At 30.4% G+C, this 19,772-nt stretch overlaps 1 protein-coding gene across 1 annotated transcript; it reads right to left on the reverse strand.

Annotated features, from left to right (window-relative positions):
* Window positions 1-2,511: 2,511 nt before the first annotated feature.
* Window positions 2,512-6,486, reverse strand: LOC107886771 (uncharacterized). Its single transcript, XM_016810825.2, has 9 exons — window positions 6,096-6,486; window positions 5,407-5,547; window positions 5,200-5,292; window positions 4,981-5,107; window positions 4,421-4,530; window positions 3,772-3,852; window positions 3,434-3,516; window positions 3,047-3,326; window positions 2,512-2,771 (listed from the first exon to the last, which is right to left on the reverse strand). Exons 1-8 carry the CDS (start codon window positions 6,417-6,419, stop codon window positions 3,107-3,109), a joined length of 1,179 nt encoding a protein of 392 aa, XP_016666314.1. The 5' UTR covers window positions 6,420-6,486; the 3' UTR covers window positions 2,512-2,771; window positions 3,047-3,106.
* Window positions 6,487-19,772: the final 13,286 nt, after the last annotated feature.

Consider the following 19,772-nt stretch of genomic DNA (forward strand, 5'->3'; position numbering starts at 1 on the left):
TTCGCATTTTAACATTTGGTCTCAAAATAAGGACACCATTGTCTCGAGATACCAAAAAACAAAATAACTATTTTAAGTATTTCTGAGCAATGGTTTTGAAACATGTTAAGTATGTCTCAAGACATACGTTGTCATATCTCGGGACAAAATCTCTTTGTCTTGAGACATCCAAACATCAAAGTTAGGAGTTTGGAACAAGGGAGTTATATCTCAAGACATAAAAGACTATGTCTCAAGATATGAATTTCAATGTCTCGAGACACACTATTAAATTTAACCGATTGAGTTCAAATTCGAATCCTAGCTCTGTATTTAGTCTCATTTAACTTTGAAACACATTATGTGAGATCATTTAACATTAATTAATCATATATATGCACTTAATTGAGAACGAACGAAATTTAATATGATTGAATACCAAATTATTTATGAAATGAATTGAGATAATCTGAGTTACTCTGACAACATAATGTGACGTCACGTATTCAAATCTAGTGACCGGATTGTGTATATCGTGTCACATTAACATTGTAAAATTAATATAACTTTTTTGTCCACGTAAAAATATATAATATTAATATTTTGATAGCATCTATAATGTATGAATTGAATTTATATGTGAAAACCTAAAAGAAAATAAATGTATATTATATTTAATTCTATATTTTATTATTAAATTAAAATTTAATTTTTTTTATGTATAGATGCTATCTAATTAAGTTGATTCAATAAAAATTTTGGCTCCCCATATAACTTAGACTCGAATCTAATTGAGAAATTAAAATAATGAAAATTGATTAAAAAAAATTAGTATTTTGTGTAAACTATGGTTACATTATTTTTTAACCTATAAAACAAATGAATATTATATAAATTTAAAATAAGTGTTATTATTTTATTAATAATATTTCTATTATCAATATTTAATATAAGACTAATCGATAGATTTTATATTTTTTTATTGATTATAATATTAGTATAAAAATATGAAATAATTATAATTATAATTATTTTTACAATTATTATCACTTAACTTGTATGGTCACATTAGGTTGATTATTTATTTGTATTATATTATAGAATAAAGATTCAAAGATTAAATATATTTTAAGCAAAATTTTTAGAATTAAAATGGTGGTTAAACTTATCAAACCACTTGTTCATATAGTTCGATTAAACAAATCATTAAAAACATAAAAATACAGTATTTTTAAAAAATAAAAAAACAATTCAATCGATTTTTTAGTCTAGTTCTACCAACTCGTATCGATTCACAAGTCAACCAGTTTAATGCCTCTCCGAATCAGTACCTCGATCGGTTCAATTAGTTCAAACAATCATGGCTCTAAGTCTCTATACTTCATACATTTGGAATTTAGTCCTCCAACTTTTATTTTCAAGAATTTAATCTTTCAACTTTATGGTTTAAAACTCCACTTTCAAATCATATATAACCAACCACAAAATATTTTAATTAAAAAGTTAACAATATTAACCATTTAAACTAACTAATAAAGTTATAAAAATATAGAGACGAAATTATGTTAAAAATTAAAATATAATGATTAAATCTCAAATCTAAACATATTAATTATAAGAACCAAAATTAAAAATTAACCATGAAAAAAAAAAGAGCTGCTGTGTGCCACATGCAATAACGAGGAAGTTCCTTTTCACATTCCTTTAATAAATAGGTATAAATTAGAGTTGAAATTCATATTAAATTACACATTATTTTAGATTCGCTACCTTAGCCTTTGTTGATTTGGTTATTAATGCCAAATCAACTTTAAAAAAAAAATTTAAACGAAAATGATCGGTAGGCAATTAATTGTTTTATTTTATATGGTTAGATTTTTATTTGTTTTAATTTTATAAATTAATTTTATGCTTTTTTATTATTTTATCTAATCAACTAATATTTTACTATTGGTTGCTTTTTTCTTCTCTCAATTAATTTTCAAAATTAATCAACTTTTATTATAAATTAAATTACTTCTAATTTAATATATTTTTTGAAATTACAAATACATTATTTTATGAATTAAAAAAAATAAGTGACAACATTAAAAATTACCTAATCAATTTATTAAATATTTTCATCCTCTAATTTTTTTAATTGAAGTATTTTTTAACTACTATGTTGTTATGTCAAAAATCTAGTAAGTAAACATATATATATACAACTTTTATTTAAAAGTTTTACAGTTAACTTTTTTTTATCAATTCCCACCACCTGATTAATTGCAAATATATGTTAGACTTACTAGATTTTTGCAATAATAACTTTCCTTAGGCTATAACAAAGATTAATTTTTTACAAAGCCAAAATACTTTCCCCTTAGGTTAAATTTTTTAACCTTACTAGGTCTAATTAATGTTTGTGGAATCAGAAAAAAGTAGGTAATTGCTGATATGAGTATACACTTTCTTAATTTTTTTCCCCATGTATTTAGAAGATCACATTTCCTACCCACATCTAAATTATGTTATTACACATGGACACAGATAGAAAAAAAAGTGAACTCTTTGATTGGTAACTGTGGTAAATTTCAAATAAAGCAAGTTCTATCCAGTTTGCAATCAGCAGTAAATACTAGATTGAGAATAAAAAGCCTTGTAGGCAAAGTTTACAATGAAATAGAGATACCTACCTCTATATATCAAAATACAATTTGAAGAGCTTAGCAGTCAATGCACAGCTTGTTACTTGACACCTCACTACATATCTATCAGTAGTTGTTGATGCAATTGAATCCGAATATAGGAACCTGTAAGAAACAAGAAACAATGTTAATGTTCAATAATCTGTTTATTTGTGGAAAGAACTTGGCCATAAAAAGGACAGGGGATAAGAACTGACTACTGATCCATAACTACCAATGATGGTTACCCATCTAATGGAAAAATGCCTAGCTCAAAGAGAGACTATTTGTTTATTCCTAGCATCTCTATCATGTCTATTAGCACTTGGACTCAGTCTTTGGTGAACAGTCAATCGAGGAGAAAAAATTGAAATCATCAAAATCAAAATACAAATCCATACCTAAATTGGAGTAAGCTTGCTTCTGATCACCATCAGGTATCTCATTCAATTGGTTGGCTGTTAACAAATGTCCCTAGAGTGTCTTACTTTACGAGTGATGGACCTGCCCATCCGAAGGCGTCGAGTCGTCAGTACTTCTAACAGGACAATTAGAGCATCTTCAACTGCTTCAGCCTGTTTATCCAATCCATGGGTGCTGCACTCTGGAAGAAGCTGCAGCTCAGCAAGAACACTAATAGCTGCTGCGGCTGTACAAGTACGGTCCCATGATGGTTGAGGACTGCTCTCAAAACAACATAAACTGTTAGTATATACTTCAACAGATCCAAAGGGGTTCAGGAATAAAAAAAGCGGATGCCTGTGAAAAGCAAGTGGTTTGCAATTTACCGAAGTTTATGCATTGCAGATGCACCTGTGGCAAGAGATATGCAAGGGATGTCTTCCTCTCCCCAGGCCAACTTTGCTTGCTCCTACAAATAACATTTCTATCAAGCTCTCAAATAGCAGTCCAGGAAAGTTATTAAGAATATAGGTTCAAGCTATAATTAGACAATGACAGAACCATCCCTTATTTACACCTGGAACAAGCACCTACAAGCTCCATGCATTACAAGTTTAGTACTATAGGTCAATCATGAAGGCTAAACCAATGAGGCATAACCCATAACTCAATGAGCAATCTATTGACAAAAGCGAATGTAAAATAAAGTGCTTAATCAAATTACCTTTACACGCCTGAACATTGCTGCAGAATTGCTCCATGTACCATCAATCAAAACAAAATTCAGAGGTCTATCTTTATTTGTCTGTGGAACAAAATCAAGATAACAATTACAAAAAGAAATGAAAGTTAAATATTACAAGTTGTATTTACCTGAGATGTGCTGTAATGCAAGAGCGTTCCGCACTTGGCTACCATTTCTTTATCAATTAAGTTGTTTCAATCACTTGTAAAATACAGTCCCAGTAAGGTTCAGATATTACTATTGTCATAGTTACTTTAAACAATGCCACATGGCTTCCTCCAATGCTTTAAGCATATGGAGAAAAGATACTTCAGACAAAGCATATTGTCATGAAGAATTCAGAGAACCAACACAGTAACTACAAGCCAAATTGTTTTTGGAAATGGGACAAGACAAGTATATAAAAGTTCAATTAGAATCCAAAAAAAAAAAAATTATATCTGGAATAGCTTATCATCAAGCAGCAGTTCCATGCAAATTTTTTGGAATGTTTGGTGAAATATGACCTTAAGTATTGAAGTAATCACCGCCCTTTCAAAATCAACAAATTACTCTTCAAATATCATCAAGTAAAATGCAAAGCAAGAAAGTTGTATAAAGAGTGATTTAGCATGTAAGAGGACAGTACCAACGAATATGCACATTCCATATCTGCTGAAGTTTGATGGCTAAAGGCATCCTGAACTGTCTTTGGTGCATTGTTGTGGTTTGGATAAAGGCACCAAACCTTGGCTTTTCCTGAGGTTTCAAAGAAAACCAAAACTTACTAGGCAGACCTTTCTTTAACACCAAAATGTACATAAAACAAACTTTAGACGCAGAGCATCAACAAGACAAGATATAAGAGCTCACACGTAATACTGGATAAAAAATTCATGATCATGTTTTGACAAATAGGTTGCTACTAGTCTTTGATTCATAATAACAAATGAACAATATGAGAAAGGCAAACCCACATATATGTTACCCTCAGTCAAAAAGCACAGATGATAGTTTATATTACATGCAATAAAAGATGATTATGTCGCAAAGACAATAATTTGGATACATAAGTACAGTGAAAAGAATAAAGATTTTACTATATTCTGTTCCTAAATAAGCTTAAAACACAACCACATTATCCATAAATAATTTACCCCATCAATACTGCAATATTTCCCTTTTTTTTAGAAGAAGGCTGAAAGAAACCTGCATCCTTAAATGCATTCCACATGATCTCCTCATCTTCAGAAATTCCATAAAGACACAAAGTTGCAGCTTGAACACCAAATACTTGCCATAACAACTTGCCAGTGTTGTTCTGCCGTAGAAAATCCTGGAAAAGGAAGATTATACATTTGATGATATAAATACAAATATACCATCAATCAGAAGCATCAATATCAAATGGTAAAACAAAATCCTAACCTTTGGGTGCATATACACCCAAAATTTTATGCCATGCCATAGTGAGGAAGGCTTGACATTTGAGCACATACAATCTTCCATAGGAAGCCAACACTGAAAATTGTTAATTCATCGTCAAATATGGAAAAAAAAAAAAAGGAAATACTTCTAAAGGTTGCTCTTCTTCTCTGAAACATATCAATGAAAGCTCTGGAAAGCAGAACATACCTTCTGGCAGAGATAGCCCCGACTTCCGAGCAACCGGCATGCTATTTGCCGAGCAGAATAGAATTGGAACTTTTTGTCTGAGTCAGCCAATGTCTCATATTTTGCTCTGTGCTTCTTATCCTCCTGGATTTTAAAATCCCCCTGATTGTCACCGCCATAGACCATAAGTAAGAAAAAGCAATAACAACCTTCCAGTGGTAGTTTAAATGATCACTGATAAAAAGACTAGAAGAGAAAAGCAATACTGGAAATATGATGATTAAAAAGAACAACAATGTAGCAAAGGGAATGTATTATTGGCAAACAGATAAACCATTAGTCTATCTGTGTTTATTAACATATGTGTAATTTAAATCTCAGACTCAGTACATTGACTTCAACCCATTTGACATCCATGAAACTTGGCAAATATAAATTGTCTTCTAGATGCAATAATATCAATGATCCAAATACAAAGAGATATCGAAAGGTAGAAAATACGTAAAAGAAACGCCCTGTGTAGTCCTAATGCTATATTCCTTGAAACACATTTCAACCAATTTTCTCTCATTTCAGATATCAAAAGTGAAATAGCAAAAGAACAAACGTTTCCTTTGCATATAAAAAAATGAATAAATCAAAAGTAAATGACAAAGGAAAAATATATATTGTTAATGCCGGGGGGCGCGGAGAGAGGCTAAATGGCGAACCTGTAATTTACCACCATTACCACCAAAAACCATGTGGGCATCAATATTATTCTCCAGAAGCTTCAAATCCTGAATGACAGCATTTACCATTGCTGGTACTGGAGATATGCAGCCCCATCGTTGCCATTCTTCCAACGTGATGGGGCCACCGCAACCACTATCATCTAATAGGGCTTCTCTTGGAGAGGAACGAGAAGCAGAGCTCATGATTGAGCTATGAAGGCTCCTGGGTCGATAGTCGATATGGGTTTTGGGTGAGAATTTGAGAGATGAGGAGAATTGCAATGTAAATGTCAATACCCTATTGCTGGCGCTGCTAAGCATGGTTACTTCGGCTGAGTTTTCTCAGGGTTTTTCTTTTTTTTCCCTTTTTTTAAATTTTTTAATAATTGGGAATTGTTTATTGGCCCTAGGAACTCGGGCCTTCTAAGAAGAAAATGTGAGTTGGGCCTAGTAGAAATTCGAGAGATTCATACATCAAATACATTAAGTTGAATTCCTTAAATTTATTTAATTTTTTTATACAACTTACTTATATTCATAATTCTTTTCACAACCAATAAATTCATTTAATTTGCCAATTGAATGTTAGTTCAATTAGTATCAACATTGTTATCAGTGCAGAAGAATGTGGGTTCAAGTACGTTGATGCGCATTATACTCTTATTTAAAGGCTGGGGAAGGGCTATAAGTAATTCTAGGTATTGTATCAAAAAAAGAGTAGATATGTTAAAAAACCTGTAATGAAATTAATATTAAAAAAACCCCACTTAATTTAAAATAAAATTTGAAGCATCCAACGAATCAATAATTTAAGGTATAACGATTTATTTGGCTCTCTAATTTTACAAAAATATTATTTTAACCATTCATTTAATTTCTTTATCTCTTTTAGCCATTAAACGTGTATTTTTTAAAAAAATAAAAAAGATTTAAAAATTATATTTTATAATTTTAATACTTATAATTATTTTTAATTTTTTAAAATAACTTTTATATATTTTTAAAGTTTTTTAAAATTTAATTTGCACTATTTGCTGAATCACCCCAAATTATGGCTATACTCTTACAATTGTGTTTAAATTTAAAATTTAGTATCTATAATTTAATTTGATATAATTTAATTCCTATACTTTTCTAATATCATCAGCTAATACAAATAGATGACACCCTAATTATTTTAGTTAAAATATTGTTCTTAAAATACCCATACCAACTTATCATGTTGAAATAGATTTTGTGTTAAAAAGATGTTTTTTAAAAAATTCACGTCAACATTGTTATTGGAACAATTAAAGTTAACAAGTTGGACTAACTGATGTTATTGTAAAAGTAAAAGATCAAATTATTTCAAATTAAAATATAAATACCAAATTCCAAATATGAGCATATTAGATGGATCAAATTTGCAACTTGACCAATATTTTATAGTGGATAAAGAAAGAGAAAAGAAAAAAGTTGTACACATGTTATCAACAAAAAAACCCTAAAAGCCATTCTTTTTAATATATAGATACATGTTTTTTTTTAAGACGCATTCTTTTTAATATATAGACCCCATACTTGACTCGATTGTTGGGTCTGAGCTACAGGATGTTACATTCGTTGTCAGAACAAGTATGACCAAATACATTCAATTACGAGCAATACATGCATATAATATGATATACAAACATTTTCGGGTCTTATACAAGCTTACGAAAGCTTTATTGCTAACTCGAGGTCGAATTAGAACCAAATTGTAATGTTTTCAAAATCTCAGTTTAACGTCGCGACTTCAGGGGTTCCTTGTCTCAACACGACATACTGACTTGGTCTCATCGCAACGACAAGGGTCCAAAATCGCAACGCAACCGCCTATTTCTAAATAATACCCACAAGATTCACCTAGATAACAATTTCATCACAATCAATCACCATTTCAACCGAATACGTCATTCTCAAAATGTTCATTCCTGATATATCTTATCATATATACCTTTATATTAACTAACCATACATATTAGGTTAAACACTTATGACAACTACCATTGATATTTCAAGTTGACAAATACATTCATGTATATAAATTTCAATATTGCAACCTTTAATACAATCCAAAACAAATACCATATTCACATATACAAATCCACCATTTGACCATTTCTAAGTTACCATTTCAAGCTTCAATATAAACATGATCACCTATTATACCAAAAATTGACTCAATCTAGGTACATGTCATACTTTAAACAAAAATAAGATTACACAAACATTGTTGAGTCAAGAATCTCCAGCTAGATGTTGGATTCACTTTTTAAAACCTTGGGATTAACCTAAACTTGCGTACGGAGAAAACAAACCATACGTTGAGCAATAAAGCTCAGTGGCATTTCCATAATTCAAGTTACAAAATGAACTTGGTCAATATAAAAATTCAATTCAAATATGCTACGACTCAACTAAATCAATTTACAAATTAAATACTCAAATGTCATTCTTACACACCATTCCAATTAATAATCTAACTAAACAGTGATATCATGCATTCTAAAACAAGATGCAACCATATCAATTTTCATTTACGTATACTCATATAGCATTAATATGACATTCAATCTCAATTTTTATCCCAAGTTATTTAATCTTTTGTTTGACAATTCAATTATATTTCTCGAGTCTATCGACTTGTTCAATTTCAATTCAGCCCTCAAGGCTCATATAAATCGGTCCAAAAAATTATTCATGTGTTGTCATAGATCACATTTCATATATATTCAAATATACCAAATCCAATCACATTTCATATTAATTACCATATAGCCCATCCATTTTTCTTTTATAATACTAAATTGTATTATCAATTCAATTAACTAGTATCATTCATCTCATTCATACTTTACATTTCCTATTAACCAGACTCAGACTCAGGATAAATATACAAATTAACCAACCAACACACCAATTTGGCACCGTAGTGCATCATAACATATACAGAAGGAAATACATTGGCACTCATGATGCATCATCGAATAAACCGAAGCAATCATACTAGCACACATAGTGCATATTCAGATAAACCGAAGCAATCATATTGGCATACATAGTACATCATCAGATAAATCGAAGCAAATAAATTGACACATAAGTGCACCATTGGATAAACCAAAGCAAATACACTGGCACATAAGTGCACTAGCACACATAGTGCATATTCAGATAAACCAAAGCAAATACACTGGCACATAAGTGCATTATCGGCTAAATCGGAGTATAAATCCGTACACAATATAATCCTATGGCATGCCAACTATATTCGACTCAGCCTGAACAATTAATAGTGTAACCAAATTTTCTAATTTCATCATATAATTTAATTCACATTCCATGAATCTCAGCTGACCATTCCAACACATCGTATAACATGTTTCAACTCAATTTCATATAAAATATCACATATAAAAAAATCATGTTATTTTTTATTTTATTCAATTTAGTCCTCTATTTCAATATACCATATCAATCACTGCAATTTAATTCATACAACCATTATATACTCACCTAATCACTAAATTATGAAATTTAACATGAATATGCAATAATTATATTGATCCTGAAGAATAGAAATACAAACTGAAAGCTCGTGTCACTTGTCGTCGACTCTCGTGTTTTCTTTCCTTCTTGATGGCTCGGTGTTGTCTTTATTTATGAATAATAATTCAACAATGACACAACATATATTTCCATCCATCCAAATCACATTCAAATACAAAGTCAAACATATTTTGTAATTTATTCAATTTAGTCCCTCAACCCAAGACAAGCATAACTTCGATTTAAAGCTTCAAATTAAAATCCAACTTCATATATATTCATTATGGAACTTCTACCAAAATTTCATAATAGTTTCACATTTTATTTAATTGGGTCTCTAATGTACAAAACTAACAATTAAGGTTTACAATTTAGTCCTTTTTCATAATCTAAACTTAATTTCTATCAAATTCACACAAATTTCATTCATTTCTCAACAATGAAAACTTTCAAAAACTTTAATAGTTTCACACATTGGTACATGGGCTAGCTAAAGTAAGCTCTCATGATTCAATTTCCATAAAAATTAAAAAAAATGGCTAGGGACTTGCTTGAAATTATACGGTTGAATGCTTGAGAACTTAAAGCTTTCTTCTCTTCTTATCTTTGGTTTCTACGGCTTAGGGAAGAAGCTGATGATATTTCATTTCTCTTCCCACTTCATTTGTTAATTATTTATTATTTAACTTTTAATTAATTTTAATTAACAAATTTAATTAAGGTTTATTTAATTAATTTACTGTTAATTTAACTAATACCTATTATCATTATCATCATTATCATCCACTAAAACATGTTAATATTTGGTTTATTAACCATTTTAGTCTTTTGAATAATTGCTATTTAAGTCCTCAAACTTTGACTTAATTAAATATCTATAGCGATGAAACTTTTATAATTTAATTTCTAGGCCTTAATTAATCACAATTTCAGCTAATTTACTTAATCAAATTTCAATTCATCTTTATATTAACTTCCTTAATATACATATTAATATTTACGAACTCAATTTACAAGAAAAAGATCTCAAAACTGCAATTTCTAACACCACAAAATTTTAAGTCGTTACACTAATATTATTATAAAAATAAACTAAACTATATCAAATTAAAATATAATAATTAAATCTTAAATGTAATCATAATTAAGAAATGAAAAAGATAATGCCCCAAAACAAGTAAAAGAAAAATGGGTACGTTACACAATATCATTTAGAGCCTTATATATCTATATTCGGCTTGATTATATTATAGAGTAAAAAAGTCGAATGTTAAAATATGTTTTAAATCTTTATATATTTTGTATATTTAAAATTTAATCATTTCATTTTTATTTTCAAAAATATAATCCTCTACTTTTTGAGTTTAAAAATTCAAGTTTAACTAATATCACCTTTAAATTTTTTTATTAAATTATTTGATGTGAAATTTTAAAAATTTTAAAAATTTATTCATTTAGTAATGTAACTAAAAAACATTAAAAATACTTACTAAAGTATTTTTCTAAAAAAACCCATTGGAAATTATATATGTTTTTTTTTCGGTAACAACAAATACCAGAGCAAACTACAGCACACCAGTTTGCTCCTTGCTCACTTCATGCAGATAACCATTCATGTATAGAGTCAACAAAGGCCTAACCGATACTGGAGGCATACGGAATACATGCAAATCATTAAGCCTAGCAGAACCAATCCTCGACAAACCGTCAGCAACTTGGTTTAAGTTTCTGCCAACATACCGCAAATACACAGTCGAAGGACGCCCACACAACTCATGTACCAACGTAGCTCAGTGAAGCTACTGTCCACCGCACCGCCACTCCGAACAATGTCAATGAGAAGAGTATTGTCACTCTCCACCTCAATATTCAAGAACCCCAGATCCCATGCTAACTTTAACCCCTCATACAATGCTCTCGCCTCGATATGGAACACAGAAGAAACCCAACTGTCATTGTGAATCCATTTATCCATTCCCCACAACTGTAGCGTAGAACTCCGCCCACTTTAGCTCTGCGCAGGCGTTCGGACAACAATCCGTCAAAATTAAGCTTGACCCATCCCTCACACGGTGGTTGCCAAAACAGGCGAGAATGACGACAACCTGAAAATCGATTAAGGATCGAAGCAGCCTCGAAGCTCCTAGCCCATGGTATACTTGCTACCACCAAATCTATACTACTACTAGTACTGTAGAAGACGAAGTCATTGCGACCCTTCCACAGTAACCAACAGGTCACTGGGGAACAAGGGGCTTCAACTAACTTGGTGAGCGTTGTGAATAAACGGGGTCTCCAAGTTCCCTTTCAACTATCCATCTAGTCCCCTGGCGAAGAACCCAACCAACAACAACCCACTCTGGATAAGACACTGCCACACAACCCGAGACTATTAGAATAATGTTTTTAAAATTTCCCCCAGCAGTGTATATTAATTATTTAGACAAAGTAATAAGGTTATAAAAGGAGAATGATTAAATTATATAAAAAAATTAAAATATATAAATTAAATATCAAATTTTAACATAGTTCAGGGATCAAAATTGAAACTTGATTATTGTTTATAATGTAAAAGGAAAAAGCAATATAAATATAAAAGAAATGAGAAGCTGCTTGTTAGTTTCAAAGACTTAGGATATTTCAATTATATATAACCACATAATTTTTAATCGAAATATTAATAATACTAATTATTTGGACTAATTTATAATATTAAAAAATTATAAAGACTAAACTAAAAATTAAAGTATATGATTAAATCTCAAATTTAAATATATTAGAGGTATCAAAGCTGAAATTTAACCATTTTGATAAAATGCAAAGAGAAATATCTTGGATTGCCACGTGTAAGATGTAGGAATGTAAAAGGATTCCTTTCATATAGTTATATAGATTACTATCGTCTACACCATGCTCGCGTTGGGTTGATTATTATTTATTTGTGTCAAATTATAATTTAAAATAAATTTTAGGTGATGTTTCTAATATTAGACTAATAGTTAAATTGATCAGGTCATTGGTTAGTGTACAGTTGGATTAAATAAATCATTGAAAATCATAAAAATAAAAAATATTTTAAAAAATAAAAAATTTGTTCAATCAATTTTTTAACCTAATTCAACCAGTTTAATGCCTCTCTTCGGACCAATACCCTAGCTATTTTCTGGTCTAACTGGTTAGTCCGATTCAAACAACCATGACTCTAAGTCTTTATACTTCATACGTGTGGAATTTAGTCCTCCTACTATTACTTTCAAGAATTTAATCCCTCTACTTGTTGAATTTAAAATTTCACTTTTAAATTATATATATATCCACATAACACTTTTATTGAAAAGTTAATGATATTAACTATTAGAACTAATTAATAACATTATAAAAATACAAAAGATCAAATTTTATTAGAAATTAAAGTATAATAATTAAATCTCAAATTTAAGCATATTAGAAGGACCAAAATTAAAATTTAACTATTTTTATAAAATGAAAAAAGGAAGAGCATGATGAGTGTGTGCAACGTGTTAATAGGAAGTAGGTTGTAAAGATTCAATCTCAAATTTAAGTGTATTAAAAGACTAGAACTAAAATTTAGTTATTTAAAAAATGATAATAAAAAAAAGCTTAATAATGTGTGCCACATGTCAGCATGAGGAAGATTTCTTTTATAAACTTAAAGCTAAATTTGTCACTTCTTTATAAATTGATACTTATAAATCTTTTTATCCCAAATTGATGTTCAAATTTTCATTTTATCAACTAATTTGGTACTATTTTGTATCTTCCTTGAGTCATTGAGAGGTAACAATATGTGATTGCGTCACGTGTCATTGATATATTATAAGAATGAAATATTTAAAAGAAAATAGGAAGTAAAAATGTATTATTTTTCATTGTCAGATTTTTTTACTTTCACCTTCTAAATTTCTAGGTTTCTTTCATTTATTCTAAATCTATTCTAAATATGTAAACACGAAAATTTTTCAATGTCAAGAAAAATGTAAATCTTAGCTTGTGTATATGTATATCTGTAATACAATCATAGGAGTATGTATATATATGGTCAACAAATGAAAAAAAGGCATTGGCTGTCAAATGCCAAATTATCGGTAAACTTTCTTCCAGATTGCCTACGCTTTGTAGTTTTGTGTTGTGGGCCGACATACACTCTTTTAATTTCAAACTTTGCACCAAAATTTCTAACTTTTAAATGTGTTTGAAAATTTCATTAATTAATATAAAATAATAAAAAGAGCGTTGAAAAAAAAATGATTATTCATCACTTGATGTAACAGCCCAATTTTTAATGGTGTTGAAAACAGTGATTCAAGATCACTAAATTCAACAAGTGAGTTGAAAATTTAATAAATTAATACCTATGAGTCAAGTGTGATTATAGAAGTATTTTTTGTAATTAGTGAATTTTGTGATTTAAAAGAATTAATTAGGTAAATCGGGTTGAAAACGAGGTATTGAGACCTCAGATTCATAAACTGAGCCATAAATATTTTTATAAATATTTATGGAGCGTTATTGAGTTAGTATTAAAGTCTCGTTAGAAAATTTTAACGTTTGATTATTCAATTAATTAAAAAGGATTAAATTGAAAATAGTGCAAAATTTGGTAAAGTGATTAAATAGCTTAAGTGACTAATAAGTAGAGATTTAAAAGGAAATTAGACCCAAATTATATGGACGTTTTGGGCAAAAAAATCAGCAAAAAGACAAGAAGAAACAATGGCAAAATTGGAAAATTTACAAATTAAACATATAAAATAAAGACAAAATTGAAAAATCTAGAGATATTGTCATTTTTCTTCAGCAAAAACGCCATGGGAGGTCTGGAAGTTTCTGGTTTTTCATATTTTGACATATGTGAGTTCAATTTTTACTTTTTCTTAGTAATTTTTATGTTTTTGTGACTTTTACAATTAGGTCCAGTTATCTAATTCATTAGTTTTTGATTTTATGGGTGACTTTAAAAGTTACCATGAATAAGTGCTGTATGATTATGGTGAATTATTATGGAATTAAAGTTATTATTTTATTATATGATGACTTTATTAAGTGATTTTGATAGAAATTGATTTTAGGACATAATTGTGAAAAAGTTGTGAATTAAGATTTGGTACTGAAATTATGATTTTCAAAGGTTGTGTAGTAGCTTAGAATGAATAAATAAAGTGTTAATTGAGAAATTTTAGCTCAATTGATGGGGTAATTGAGCAAGGACTAAATTGTAAAAAACTATAACATTTTGGGAAAAAGTGTAATTTATAGAATTAAAGGGTATAAACTGTAAAGTAGAGTAAAATTGAAATGAATGCTAATAAATAAATGATTTTACAATTATAGATCAAGAGCCCGAAGTGAATTGTGGAAAAGAGAAAATAGCCAATTAGTCCCTGAACTTGTATGACTTTTGCGAATTTTCTCAGGTAAGTTCGTACGGTTAAATTATTAAATTTCAATATCATTTTATGAATGGTGATTAATATTTATGTATGTTAATTGTTGAAAATGAGTAAATTATTACGAAATTGAACTGAGTATTTCGGAGGAACGGAACGCAGGAAATGAGTACGATCATTCAGTGAAAAAGATGAATTGACAGTAAATTACCCAAGTAAACCGAGATTCAGCATTTGTTGTGAATTCTCATGTTTGCTTTCCGTTTAGCTCTTACGAGCTTCCGTTAACTCATATGAGTTTCAGTTAACTCTTTTGGGGTTTCAGTTTAGCTCTGATGAGCTTCAGTTAGCCTTCAGGCTTCCGTTTAGCACTTGTGTGCTTCAGTTAGCCTTCGGACTTCCGTTTAGCACTTATGTGCTTCAGCTAGACTTCGGGCTTCAAATCACGATGCACTCAAATCCGTAAGCCGTTCCTTGAATGGACAAATTGGTAAGCCGTAAATGTAACGTGTGGAAAAAGAAATGTAAGTAATGTTATCATTATTATTATTAAGCTCAATTAAGTAATTTTTTTTAAATGAGATTATGACTTAGAGGATGAAAGTAACTTACTTGAAATTTTCATATGATTTAAATTTTGGAAAACTAATATTTGGTAAGATTTATTTTTCTATGCCTATGAGCTTACTAAGCTTTCATAAGCTTACTTTTGTGTGTTAAATGTTCGTTGTAGATTAACGCGAAATTGGTGGATCGGATCAACACATCGGGGCACACTATCCAGATTATTTCGGTAAATTTTATTGTGCATTTTAAGGTTTATATGGCATGTATAGGTGTAACACCCCTTACCCGAGACCGTCTCCGGAATCGAGTACGAGATGTCATCCAATTTAACTTACCGATTCGAAGCATAAAAATTTGCTTTTAAAATTAAATTCACTGTTCATAACAACACTGTCCACCTGCGCAACTGTCACTAATTTAATTATAACTTGAGTTACGAAACTCAAAATTTAAATCCGTAAATTTTCCATGAAACTAGACTCATATTCCTACTTACCATAAAATTTTCAGAATTTTTGACTTAGCACATTAGTACAGTTTATTCATTAAAGTATCCCCTGTTTCACAGCTCGACAGATCTGACCTCTTGGCGCTAAAAATCAAATATCTAATTGTACAGAATTCATATAAGGTTACCATTAATTTATTTTGAAAATAGACTCACTAAGGAATCTGAACATATAAATTATGACCTATAATTGTTTCTGTACAATTTATAATGATTTTCTAAAGTTAGAACAGAGGACTTCAAAAACCATTCTGACCCTGTCTCACTAAAATTTAAATATCTCAAAATATAAAATTCCTTTGCCTACACCGTTTCTTTCATGTAAAAATAGACTTGATAAGCTTTAATTATATATATCATTCACCCTCTAATTCCATTTCTACTATTTATGGTGATTTTTCACATTCACGTCACTGCTGCTGTCAAAGAAACTGCTTCTTTGAATTAGTTACCATTTAAACATACATAACTCCAAAACATATTCTTTAATAACTACTTCAATAGCTAACATTAGCCATATCATTTGGACATGCTCAAAATGATTAAGACTCTATACATGCCATAGTTTAAACATTTTGAAAAGCACATAATACCGAGATGGTTATGATAGTGTGATACGAGCTCCGACGGTCCACTATTCGATCAAGTTCAAATCACTATAAAACAAAGGAAAGAAAGAGATGTGTAAGCTATAAATAGCTTAGTAAGTTACATGTAAACAATAATTACTCAATTAATAATTAACACTTTTAACATATAACTAATCAAAACATTTCTTAGCAATTTCAATCACTTACACATACACAATCTTACCAATTCACTTGCATATACATTTTCACACTTAACATTTCATATTCACTTTAATTCATTATTAATCCCGTTGAACACTTGGAATATACACGGATACGTAGAGATTTAGCACATAAGTGCCACACTGATATGTAGCCGAAGCTACCACTGATATGTAGCCGAAGCTACCACTGGATGTAGCCAAAGCTACCACTGAAATGTAGCCGAAGCTACCACTGATCAATAACACTGGAAATGTCCACGGGTCTGCTCACACAAGCTGTCAGGTGTCTGCAACACATGCTAGATCACCCAGCACCCGGGACTCACTGTAACACTGTAACACTGGTCTCTAGTGACATGTCACTTGTATCCAATTCTATTCCTAAGTTCAACCGGGAATTTACACTTAACACTTTATTTTCAACACTTTATCACTTGAATAATTCATGAACAACTTTCATGTTCAACCGGGAATTTACACTTAACACTTTATTTTCAACACTTTATCACTTGAATAATTCATGAACAACTTTCCTTCCACATTCAATATTAATTCACATATCAAATATAATTCACAATTTATACAAATATAACTATTATTTACATATAACCTACCTCGGATGCAAAACGACTATTTTTGTAATTTAGTCGATAACTTTCTCTTTTCCCCGATCACTTGCACTATTTCTTCTTTCTTGATCTATATTAACACAATTTAATACATTTTATCAATATTCCATTCAAATACAATTCATACACAACATTTTGACACATTTACATTTTTCCCCATAACTTTTCAAAAATTCCACTTTTGTCCCTAAGCTCGTAAAAATAAAATTCTCTAAATTCTTAAATTTCAAACTTCACTAAATCATATTTCATGCTCATAACGGGCCTCAATTTCACAAAATCACAACTTTATGCACACTTTACCATCTTTCACAATTTAGCCCTTTTTCAACATTTTTCATTGAAATTCATCTAGTAAAACTTGTAATTAACACTTCAAACATTCATTATCTAACATCACTAATCAATTTACAATTATATCATGAATGGGTCAATTTTTAAACTTTAATTTCATTTAAATTAAATAGTAGAAACATGAAATTCAAGCTTCAATAAGCATAAAAATACGAAAATAATTAAAAACGGGGCAAGAAATCACTTACAATTGAGCTTAGGAAAATCAAAACCCTTAACTATGGTAACCTGAAACTTTCGGCAGCAAGCTTCTGATTTTTTTGAAGAAGATGGACACTTATTTTCTCTTTATTTTGTCTTTTACCCAATTTGGACAAAAATGCCCTTGACCCATTACTTAGATATTTTTCTAGAAATACCCTTTTGTGTCCATAACACTAATTTATGGTCTAATTGCCACATAAACACTTCCAATTTCATGCAATAATTCAATTAAGTCATTTAATCACTAATTAGACACACTTTGCATTTTTCTCAATTTAGTCCTAAAAATTCAATTAAGCACTAAAGCATTAAAATTTCCTATCCATATTTTCACACAATATTTCAATCAATCAGTAACTAATAAAAATTTATAAAATTAAACTATTTCACTTCGGATTTGTGGTTACGAAACCACTATTCCGATTAGGCCCTATTTCGGGCTATCACAATTCTCCCCCCTTAGGGATTTTCGTCCCCGAAAATCTTACCAGTGAATAAGTTGGGATACTGTTTCCTCATAGCCTCCTCGGTTTCCCATGTTGCCTCTTCCACCCCATGTCGTTGCCATAACACTTTCACTAAAGCAATTTCTTTGTTTCTCAACTGTTTCACTTCTCGTGCCAAGATTCGAATCGGTTCTTCTTCGTATGTCATATCCGATCGAATTTCCACTTCAGTCGGTGAAATCACATGTGATGGGTCCGATCGATATCGCCTCAACATAGAAACATGAAACACATTATGAATTCTTTCCAATTCCGGTGGTAAAGACAATCGATAAGCCACTGGACCAATTCTTTCTATCACTTCATACGGACCAATAAATCTTGGACTTAATTTGCCTTTACGGCCAAATCTCAAAATTTTCTTCCATGGAGACACTTTCAAAAATACTTTATCTCCTACTTGAAACTCAATCTCTTTTCTTTTCAAGTCCGCATACGACTTCTGTCGATCCGATGCAGCTTTCAAACAATCACGGATTATCTTCACTTTCTCTTCGGTTTCTTTTACCAAATCGACTCCATGTAACTGATTTTCATTAAGTTCAGTCCAATATAATGGAGTCCGACACTTTCGTCCATACAACGCTTCATAAGGTGCCATTTTTATGCTTGGCTGATAACTATTATTATAAGCAAATTCCACCAAAGGTAAATATCTTTCCCAATTACCTTCAAATTCCAATACACAACATCTCAACATGTCTTCGAGTATTTGAATTACTCTTTCAGACTGTCCATCGGTTTGGGGATGGAATGCTGTACTAAAATTCAATTTAGTACCCAATGCCTCTTGTAATTTCTTCCAAAACCTTGAAGTAAATCATGGATCTCTATCAGATATAATAGACATAGGTACACCATGTAATCGGACTATCTCAGCAATACACAATTCAGCTAACTTGTCAAGTGAAAAACTCATTCGCACAGGAATGAAATGACCCGACTTAGTCAATCAATCAACTATAACCCAAATTGAGTCTTTCTTTTTCGGTGACAATGGCAATCCAGAAACAAAATCCATAGTAATTCTATCCCATTTCCACTCGGGCACCATAATAGGTTGAAGTAATCCTAAAGGTACTTGGTGTTCAGCTTTTACTTGTTGGCACACTAAACACTTTGTCACATACTCGGA

Source organism: Gossypium hirsutum, chromosome A03, assembly GCF_007990345.1.
Source record: "Gossypium hirsutum isolate 1008001.06 chromosome A03, Gossypium_hirsutum_v2.1, whole genome shotgun sequence".
Lineage (NCBI taxonomy): Eukaryota > Viridiplantae > Streptophyta > Magnoliopsida > Malvales > Malvaceae > Gossypium > Gossypium hirsutum.

Bases quoted from the DNA above. Each gene is read 5' to 3' on its own strand.
- LOC107886771 (XM_016810825.2), bottom strand. From the start codon at position 6,419: ATGCTTAGCAGCGCCAGCAATAGGGTATTGACATTTACATTGCAATTC. The intron at 5,293-5,406 runs GTATGTTCTGCT...AACAATTTTCAG, and splicing joins GGGGCTATCTCTGCCAGAAG to TGTTGGCTTCCTATGGAAGA. The intron at 3,517-3,771 runs GTAATTTGATTA...TGTTATTTGTAG, and splicing joins CAATGTTCAGGCGTGTAAAG to GAGCAAGCAAAGTTGGCCTG.